Genomic DNA, 11053 nt, shown 5'->3' on the forward strand with positions numbered 1-11053 from the left:
AAAACTTACATTTTCTTGTTAGCAATGAATAAAGTTAATTTGATCCTTTTAATCTTCCCATTGAGACACAAAACATTCTAATTTGCATTTACAGTCTGTGTACCTAGAGGATTGGCCAATTTGGCTAGTTACTTACAATGTAATGATGTCTAGTTTCACCAAAACTAATAGTAGGTCAAGTCTATGAATGTAGGATTTGTATCCCCTATAAATGGCTATATGGTAACCAGACATGTTCATTTTTTTTTTGACCTATTTAACTCATTTTAGGAGGGGTACAACATGATGTGGAAAACTGATGAACTCATGGCTAAGTTTTACCCAGTGCCATGAAGAAAGGAATAAAATAACCCTTCTAAAGAAAAATAAAATAGGGTGTAGGAGAAAGAAAGGCTACAAAGAGAAGGGAGATATGTCCATAGATTTCCTCCTTTGAACAATATAGCTCCCACGGGAAGCCTTTTTCACATGGGTCTTCCCAGGCAAGAAATGTATTGTTATGTTTTCAAATTGTTTATTAAGTTTGTATCTAAAGGGAAATCTGATGAATTATGTGCTGCCTTCTAACATACATGCCGGGGTCCATATACTATTTGCATTGTCTCTGATATTCATTAGTTGCTGCCAAGTTAACCCACAACTGGGTCTCCTGGGTATATATTTTCCCCTTAGACGAGACAATGGTGAAGTCTAAAACAATTTCAATTAAAATGTGCATTTATCGCAATATTAAGTCTAATTAAGCGATTAAAGACCTAATTTAATATCGTGCTGCAAATATCCCCATTGCACTAAGGTCTCTCAGCCTTGACCCACTGCATCATTAATCATTACTCATATATTATTACCTTTGGGTATTTCCAATTTGAGAAAAGTGGCTCTGTGGGTTTGCCAATCACAGCTTGTGAATGCCCATAGATTTACATGTAATATCCTTAAATTAAATATCGCGCTGTTATACTACTCCAGAAGAATGAGCTTTAAAAATGGTGTTCAGGTTTACTGGACAGAAGTAAGCCGTGGATCATAGTGCTCTATTTCTCACATACCCTGGAAATCAAGGGGTTACAACAGCGGTTTACATATTAGTTGTAAAGGTGTTAATTGGAATATGGGATACAGACAGCCTTATTGAAGATGAGAGCGGGTCTTATATAATCGATCTAGCCATTTTTTACGTTTTGTAAATGGCATTGAAGACAATAAGCCCAACGCATTTCCTCTTGTCCTGTTCACACCTTGTTCTGCTATGTGCTGACATGTAAGTGATGACCTATTTTCTTCACAGTAGTGAATCCTTTCCAATTATTCCTAGTGTTATTTCATTGGAAATGAAACTAAGACTCCTTGCAAGATACAATACCAAACCTCTGTGGGGCTGACTACAAGGTCCCAATTAGGATGTGATATCTGGAACATTTTGAGTTCTATACTTGATGTTCAGCCATATGTATGGATGGTATAATAAAGGTCTGTCACGTCTGCAAAATGGAAATAATTGCTACCTTACCACCCTATATACTGAGGCAAAAAATTGCTTACTTCCACTAGATTCTGCCTTGTTTTTACCTTTTTTTTATTTACCAGTTACCCAACACCTTGGGTTTGCTGAATATCCGGCTTAATGGAATCCATGGGCTTGTTGAATATTCTATTTAAAGGAAATTTATCAAGCACCGGACAAATCGATTAATTAATTTTTATAATGGAATCTTCTAGTAAGGAAATATTTTTTTGGAAATAATATAAAACTCAAGTAGGTGACACCCTTCGTTAGAATGGCTTGTTGCTACTGAGCAAAAGGTCACAGTACATACAATACATATATGAATAGCAGTATCATTCGGTAGAAAGTGTTATGGAAAATGCCAGCAGTAGATGTGGAAACTCTTTATAATGTCTGTTCTGGAAAAACAGGATATAAACTTTCTTTTTTTGTAACACATGACAAATAGTTAATAAAACAAAATCAAATCATTTTTATTCCGGGGAGAAAATAAATAGCTTGTTAAACCCCACTGGCAACTTTAAATTATTTAGAAGTATTGCAAAGTCATACATCCAATAATCTATCCAGGAATTTAGATAAATGTAGCCCCAAAGAGAAACCCCTCTGAGTTAACACACTAGTGTTGCGTGCAAGCACTATTTCTTTCGTTGATAGGGGGTCTATCAGATTCTGCATGTGTTCTCCTTGCTGTGTTGATCAATAGAAATTAACAGAGACCAAGAAGTCAATATCATATTATCTCCAGCACAGTGGTTATTTATTCTGTGTGTTAAATTTGTATAATGTGGACGTGATTCCAAAACAAATTTTTACAGCTGAGCCCCTGCTTCTTAGGAACATAGATGAATTAATGGAAGCTGGTGCAGATATTCACAGCATTAAAAAAATGCAGGGCAACAGGACTTGCCTTGGTATAAACATACAATTATTGCTATTCCTTTAGAAGCAAATGATTATTTGCAAGTATATCAACCATGTGAAAGCAAATTTTAGTTGAATACTACTGGAATTAAAATGGAGTTACCGTATACACCTCTGGAACGTACTTCCACCTAAGCTCCAGCTTTCACCATCCCTCTCAATATACAAGAACAACCTCAAAACCCACCTTTTTCAAAGAAAAATACCTATTCCGCTACAACCCATCTTATCTCGTCCTGATACAACTTGCACGTTTACCTATGGACTATCTCTCATTCCCTTATGTTTTTCTACATCCCATTCCCTCTGAATTGTAAGCTTGTGAGCAGGGCCCTCTTTACCTAATATAATTGGCATACCCTTTGAATGTAAGTGGTTAAACATACTAATATTAATAATAATAATTCAAAAAGCGTTTAATCAGCACAAGGAGCCATAATGCAAACATAGCTCAGGTGCTAAATACAATGTAAGTTTTCTAATATTGTTCAAGGAAAATATGTTAAAACTTATCTCTTATGTTTAAAAAAACAACTATACTGTATATACAAACACAAAATGGTCAAATTGGTCCACTCAAGGTTGTTTTAAACCAATATTCTTTTTTTGTTAACCAAACTGAAAAAGAAACACAATCCATATTTTAATATTTCATTGCGGAATGCCTATTTAAATAATAATAATACACGAATGAATGATTATTATTACATGAACTACATTCATTTCAGATTTATTAGTTTAGCTCAACACTGATCTCTCTGCTAGATGTTAGCCCTTGAGCCACTGCAGGAACTGGTGAAGGCATAAGATGAGGGTCCTCATGTATGGACAAACAGTGACCAGAAGCAAACCACTAGCTGTACATACAAATAGACTTTAATACTGTTATCATTTTTTTCACATTTATGAATTTTGTTTACAACATTCTGTTAAGTGATTACGTTTTTATTGGCCATGTGATATTTCCAGCACTTAATGTTTGATTTCTATTGACGAGGCATCTCACAATGGTGGGACTAATTTTAGTTTAATTACACACAATATACTCATTTTTTTATATCACTTAGATTCCAGGTTACAAAGTTTATTTTCATTTACTACATTCTGTTAAGTGATATGTTTCCACAGGTCATGTGATATTTTAGCAAATGGATTCCAGGTTACAAAGTTTTATCAAGACTTTTCAAGCAGTAAATATGCTCTGATGACATTTAAGAGACATGTAGATAGCCAGTCCAGGCACTAGCCATATTCTGTGGATATTTCCATTAGATATGATTTTCATTTTAGAAAAACTGAATTAGATGTTGCACGTTTGCTATTATTTGTTCAATATAATTCAGTACATTACATTTACATTGCATTTATTTATATAGCGCCAACAGATTTCCTAGCGCTTTACAATCAGTAATCATTTTATCCAGTACTAGAAGCCTGTATTCCACCATTCCCCAACACAAACCATTAATTTATGGGTTCCACTGCAGACAAAAAGGGGAAAGTTACTCATGACCATACTCAACCAACCTGTGCTCCTTAATAAGCACTGTTTACGAAGCTTTTGCATTTTTAACTTCTTCTAATTGATCTAAATAAACCCCGGCAAATCTAATCTGTGAAAGCTCTTCTACCAAGTATGTTATGATTGGAGTGTCTGACATGTTGGCACAACTTCCATAGTTTAAAGCCACCCAGCACCGTGCATTCTTTAAATGATGGACTGCCTTCTTTTAGAAGAAGTATTGCGTCACGTATGAAGTGGCTAGTGGTTCTGCCCTGGCTTTGGCCTAGGGCATTGCTGAAGATTAATACGCTAAAGGGTGTGACCTAATCTTTACGCTACAAAAAGTTTCAGGGAATAAAGCTGTTGCATTCATCCTGTTGTGGACAGAAATCTGCTGCTTCCGTCTGCTTCTGCAGGTGTCTGCAGCCCCTGGTGAAGTTACTGTGGAGGTGGAAGAAATCATGAGCTTTTCACAGTAACTCCTGTGAGGTGAGGTCAAAATCATATTTTTCACCTAGCTCCACCAAGTACACTCACGGCAGTGCCAATAACTATTCTGGAAATTTCTGTTTTTAAACACATCTGACAATTTATGGCTAAACCTCTATACTCCAGAACGATGGATTCAAATAATATAAACAAAACCTGTTGAGAAAGACAAGGAACAAGCAGAACATTTGGTAACTTCTCTTGATATTCCACTCACCACCTACTGAACCACGTCATTAATAAACTGTGTTCTTGCTCAGTTAAATGTATTAATAAAGATACACTGTACACATGTATTTTAAAAACTTTATACAGATATGGGGATTTATAATAAGTACATGTCTATTCAGGACTGGTCATGGACATGCCTGTGGACTAGAACAGAGACCTATGTGATTTTTTAGTATGCTTTTCTATTTCAAAACATGAATATTCCATTCCAAATTGAGATTTCGTATTTAACTGATTCTTGTAAATAATGTCTATTGTTCTATTTGAAAAATAGTTCTGAGCAAAGGGTCATCCTTTGTTATAGATGGGCAAGCCAGCCTTGGTGCTACATGAGGCAGGCCAACCAAAAAGTGGCCAATGTACCGAAGGTGTGTAGTAGATGAAGCCAGCTTGGGTCATCAAAAGGGGAAAAATAAGATCCAGAGCCAAGCTGGTTTCATCTTCTGCACGCCTTTGGTACATTGGCCACTTAGGTATTTTGGTCTGGCTTGAACTTGGCTCACCTTATGCAGCGTCAGCTAAATACCCACTAATGTTTGGTCATAGCTGCTCCCTCATGTGCAACAAAGGCAGCTCTAAAATTTTAGAGCCCTTATGCACAAAATATTTCTTGTCAATGTCTACAGCATTAAGTGAGAAATCTACCATGGTTCCTACCCCTTAGCACTTTCACATTTAAATGTTTCTATGCAAAGTCTATCTGAAATGATATAGCCGCACATACTGGCAGGGAGAGATTTCTATTGCTATAGTGAATTTTAGAGGACGCCCTACTGTGTTTATGAATTATAATCCAACAAAATCCACTAAAGCATTATAAAAGGTAATATAATTGCAGAAGCATATTTTTAGTTTGCAATTATACATGATAGGAGAAAGAATTAAAAGGTGAAATATAATTACTAATCTTAAAATAAAACCTCAAGCAGGAAAAAAAACAATATATGTTCCAGCATTTAAGCTGCTAAGAAAAAAAAATGCAGAAAAAATATATTTTGCTATTGTGCAATCAAATACTAAATGTGTTTTTTTCTGAGCACATAATTGGCATAATAATTATAGGAACAAGAATTGAAAATTCAGTAAGGTCAGATACTGGGTAGATCAAACTAAGGAGTATATCTGAATCTGTATATATGACAAGAGAATACAGATATAAGCCAGGTGACAGTCAGAGCACCAATCCAGGATGCTTCACTTGTCCAATTAAGTGCTTCCTTCAAGATACGAGTGAAAAAAGAACCCTCTCTTTTCTATACATACTGAAATATTAGCTGGCGGAGGGCGGCTCATGTCAATAAATCCAAACGCAGCTTCTAGAGAAATGAATGGGAAAAATATGAAAGCATATTACAAATAACGCTTCCACATGCACAGATATATTCAGCCACTAGGAAGGGAAAAAAAAATGTTCAAACACAGTTTAATGCATAAAAAGACAATGGTTCGTCATATAAATTGATCTCTAGCAGAGATGTTATAGCCACGAGAAGACAGAATAACAATTTAAATTGAATTATATTTTGAAAAAGCGAGAGTAAACTTGTAACAAAACAATATAAAAGAAGGAAAAAATAAACAAAAAATAGTGGTCCTTAATATGAATCAGATGTATTTTCTATAATGCAAACATTGGGACCACATGTGACTCTGCTCACATTAGAGAGGAGATCCTCTTCTTTTACCTTTATTAATATCTAGTATTCTAGGTTTACATGAATTTCAATTTCGAAATTACCAGTGGGTAGAGTCAGTGAAGGACGTATTTGGAAAATATAATTTATAAGTTGGGGTCGCATTAGCCAAAGCAGAAATTAAAGTGAAACAGAGTGATATGGGGGAAAAAAATAACACGATTTTCTACCACACCGGACACCAGTTTCCAACTCATAACTTTCAAAGAGTATCATGCCATAAAAATCTTTTAGTAAGTGTTAGGTAAAAGAAATAAAGATTTCGTGGAATTCTGCTTACCGCTACTAATAAACATGCGGCTCAACAAGCAAAATTCTGAGAGGGATTGGGATCTGGAATAGAGAGAAGGGAATCAGGATAACTCACCTGTCAGCACACTGACAGTGTAATAAGTTTTCAGAACAGCCCGTGAAGTATAAAATCACAGTGTCTGATGCAGACAGCATTCCCTGCTCACTGCAGGAAATTAATATTTCCCCCCCTTTCATCTCAATGAGCCATAATCAGAATCTCACAGCAGCTGCCGATGGTGTCGGTAGGATCTGGCACAATTGTTGGCTTCTATACAGCATTGCTGAGCTAAAGCTGATCTTAATTCCTGCACAGCAAGATCGTCTCACAATGCAGAACTGTTTCTCAGGGAAATCCTTTTATATATTAAGGCACCTAGAAACCAGAGTCTGGGAGACTTTTCTTTATCTTGACACCCTTTGCTGCTTAGGAGAACAGATACTATCTTGCTTCTCACATGAAGCTAAAGACCATGTCGACAAACCAAATGCATTAAGTTTGGGCCTTTTTTCTTCACCCCAGTCCTACCAGAACCAAAATAGACTTTTTAATATCAGGCGTAATAAAAGCGTGAAATATCTTTAAATACCGTAAATTAACCAGCAGAGCTGAGTACAAAGTTAAGAGACGCAAAAATACACCGGATGACACCAGGCTTTTATTATCCATTAATTATAAACATTTCTAAAATGTTTTAAAGATGTTGGCACCTCAATGGTTAAGCAACTGAACTTGAACATAAGACTGCAGGTCTTTCATGTTCAAGTAGTTCAATTTATAAATAAGATTATTTGCTTCCGTTACTCAAAATAATCCTCAAATACCACGTGTCTGTATTGCTCTAAAAATACAGAAAACATGGCTGATAATCGTTGCATTCATTTTTTTTCACCTGTGTGTTGAGCTAGACCACAATAACTCTTGAGATTTGATATGAGCTCCCAGAGCAAAGAAGTAATCAACCAATAAAAAAATACCTGGCGTGGTTTGCATGGCCCCATATCCTTCACACCCCTATATATATATATACACTCACACATGCCTTAGGACATTAATAGTCATATGCTACACATTATGACAACACATTAAATCATACAATTATTGGAATTATACTCCAAAAAGGATCAGGAAGAAATGGCACTATCAATTCATGCTAACTTTATCAACTATTCTGTTTTTGCTTGGCCAGAAGTGTAACTATAAGAAATAAAGGTATTTGTAAACAAAATTCTGTGTAGGATAGTGTACATATACATTTACAATAACTATACAATCGCCCTATACTCCACAGGGCTGTACAATTAGACTAAAAAATCTAAAAGTTTTTATGATACTGAGAGGGTGGTAAATAAGTGGAACAGGCTACAACAGTGAGGGAATTTAAACATGCATGGGATATGCATGAAGTTATCCTGAATATAAGACGAGACCAAGGACTGAGTAAGGTCTGAGTCTTTACATCAGGAAAAATGGGCGGTGAAATTCTTTGTTTCTTAAGTGTGTTTGAAGCATATATTTTGTTTAATTGAGATTACTGGATGTTGGAGGAACAACACACATTTACTTCTATCCTTTTGTATTTATGTATCAGCTTCTTTATTTTGGAGGGTTGACTTTTGAAAATTGTCTATTTTGCTATTTTATGAATTCTTTTAATATAATGCTTTTTCATGGTATACATTGCATGACAGTTCATCTTCAGTAACCAAACTATACGCACTTTTTGAAGTAACAGATTTGAAAGCATTTTTTACAAGGTGTCTAGCTAAATCACATCATTTTCAATCACACATTTTTACAGAATTACTGACTGCATCCCCTGGATTCAGGCTGGTGGAAATGCATAGTGCCTGTAAATGTCTCCAGGATATAAACTTGTAGGAATTGTATCTTCAAGTGCCATGGGAAAATAGGCTGGCAGGGGACTTAAAAAAGGCTCCACAATAAGCAGCCTCTTATCTGTAATCCCCTGAGGTCATTGGAACCCACCAAAGCTTGCCAACAAGAGCAAAGCTGCAGAAATGTGTGAGTGTTAAAGACAGAAGAGGTTCAGGGTAGGACAAATACAGCCACTAATAGCAAGCTCGATTGTCAAAGATCATCTGCTTATCTGGGAACCAACAAAAAGTGCTTAATTACACCCTGGGGTCTAATCCATATCCCACATCATCACAGTACAAGGGTCCCCATGTATGATCAGCGAAGAAGCTGCAGCTTCTCCCAAGATCACACTGATTAAGGAATCAAGTGGCTCCTTACAACACCAAGTCCACTAATCTTATCTATGCAACATAATAATACTATACTCAGTTACTGTACAGGCACATATGGGGTTAATTTTATTGATCACTGGTTAATAAGTATTATTTTGGGACTGGCTTCACTGGCAGCAAAAGAGTTAATTAAAACCCACAGAGGTTACAATGCAACAGTATTTCCCCTCTAATAGAAAACAAATGTTTGATACATTTTGCTCAACATATGGGATCAGTTACAAGTAATCCACTGGTGATGCGATTCAGAAACAATGAGGGATCGCCACTCGTGGTTTTATTTATGGAAAGAGTATGGAATTTAAAAGAAATGGCTAGATCGCACCTTTTAGCTTTATGCTTTATGGGGGGAGAAGGACATTAACCCAATGCACAGCCCTCTGGTAATCCAAGGGTTAATTAAAGTAGATTCAGGAAAGCAGCGATTTGTTTGGGTCTTACCTTTCCATAACAACATCCCAAGTATAAAAGTCATCGCAGGGCCAGTGGGCTGTAAAGTAGTCCATTTACAAAATCCCAACGTGCCCATTGCTGTGCCAGTCACATGGAAGATGAGGGTTTCCAGTAAGTCCGGATGGCAGATGCATAAAGGAATAGCAGAGAGGCACTCAGCTGGCACAGGCTGTGAGAGCGAGACAGACAGAGAGACAGTCCCAGTCCCGAGGTATTGTGTATGAAGACACTGTCAGGATTACAATAGTCTCTGCACATGCAGGGGAATAAAGTAGCTTCTCGCTGGCTGCTCCTATTTCTCGGATTGTGCTTTGGCTGGGAAGCTGTTTCTGCTGCTTGTAGTCAGTGTGCGATGACTCAAAAGCATGATCTCGGTGCAGATTGTAAGGAGTCCCATTATTCCTTCATGCAAATGCAGAAGGCAGAGGGGTGAGATGATTTGCAGCCTCAAGAAGTGACTTTCGGATGCAGAACTATGTGCTGGGTGATGGTGAGAAGCTCTGATCTCAGCTCAGAACTTTCTTCCTGCAGAATGCGAACCCCACGTGCATGCTGGGAGCCTGGCTGGAATGGGATCAGGGACTAGGGACTTGTTTTGCTCACAGACTAGTAGTCCTCACATCACATCCCTCCCCTCTGTGGTCCTCATCTCTCCTTCCAAAAGCCACCAACTCTTCCCCATTTCGTAGTGTGTGTGTGTGTGCGGGGGGGGATTGGGTTGGACTTACTGACAGGCTGTTAAAAGAACCAATCAGGTCCAATGTCTACTCTGGCCACACCCACATGGGCGTGTCAATGTGGAATAGTTTTATTCATTCAAACAGCTCACTGGGCATTGATGTAAATGAAGGAAAGACTAAGGGATCTCAACATGTATATAGCTTGGATGAGAGAAGAGAGGGAGATGAGAGGAGAAAAAAAAGTACAGGAGGGAAGTTTATTTTAAAGAAGGAGAAACGTTAGCAGAGGTAGTCATAATCTAAAACTAGAGAGTTGGAGGCTCAGTAATAACAATAAGTTTTACTTTACTGAGAGCATGGTAGATAAGTGTAGCAGCCTCCCAGCAGAGGTAGTAAAGGGAAATGAAACCCAATGCACAGCACTCTGCCATACAGGCATATGGCTATCCTTTATCTAAGATGGACTGATTAAGGATTCATTTTGAAAAGCAGAAAAAGGGATGACTAGATGGGCGGAATGATTCTTATCTGTCGTATCTATGTATCTATGTAGGGTTGCCCTTTTTAAGCATGCAGTGATGTTATTAGTATGTGTAGCATACCCAGAACTGGGACATCTGGTGTGTGAATCATTACTTGTATATTATGTACATTCTGCTTATATACAGATGCAGGCTAGCATATTTGTTTATTAAGGTTAATGAACTAATTGATCCCCATTCCTACAGCACTGAAAAGCATGCTGCTAGATGCTTTCGTAGCATATGGCTTTTGGCGCTGCATTGTAACCAAAGGAAAAATGTATAAGATGTAATGATAACTAAGAGAAATCTTATATTTATCTTATAGAAACTTTCCATTTGCAAGCTTGAAAACATGTATAATACGTGTTAGTAAATCATCAGCAGGGCCGGATTAAGAGCATCATGGGCCTGGTGCTGGCACACATACACACCAGGACAGGCTCTGCCACACCGACACCCAAACACACACACACACACACACA

The 11053-nt window shown here is 37.3% G+C and overlaps 1 protein-coding gene across 1 annotated transcript in view; it reads right to left on the minus strand.

Moving 5' to 3' along the window:
* Positions 1 to 9556, minus strand: part of TMEM132C (transmembrane protein 132C) — a 181021-nt gene extending 171465 nt beyond the window's left edge. Inside the window, exon 1 of the mRNA XM_053471773.1 lies at positions 9356 to 9556. Coding sequence (XP_053327748.1) covers positions 9356 to 9443 — 88 coding nt within the window. The 5' untranslated portion in view covers positions 9444 to 9556. The remainder of the gene's footprint in view (positions 1 to 9355) is intronic.
* Between the last annotated feature and the right edge of the window lie 1497 nt (positions 9557 to 11053).

This window comes from Spea bombifrons, chromosome 1, assembly GCF_027358695.1.
Source record: "Spea bombifrons isolate aSpeBom1 chromosome 1, aSpeBom1.2.pri, whole genome shotgun sequence".
Classification (NCBI taxonomy): Eukaryota; Metazoa; Chordata; class Amphibia; order Anura; family Pelobatidae; genus Spea; species Spea bombifrons.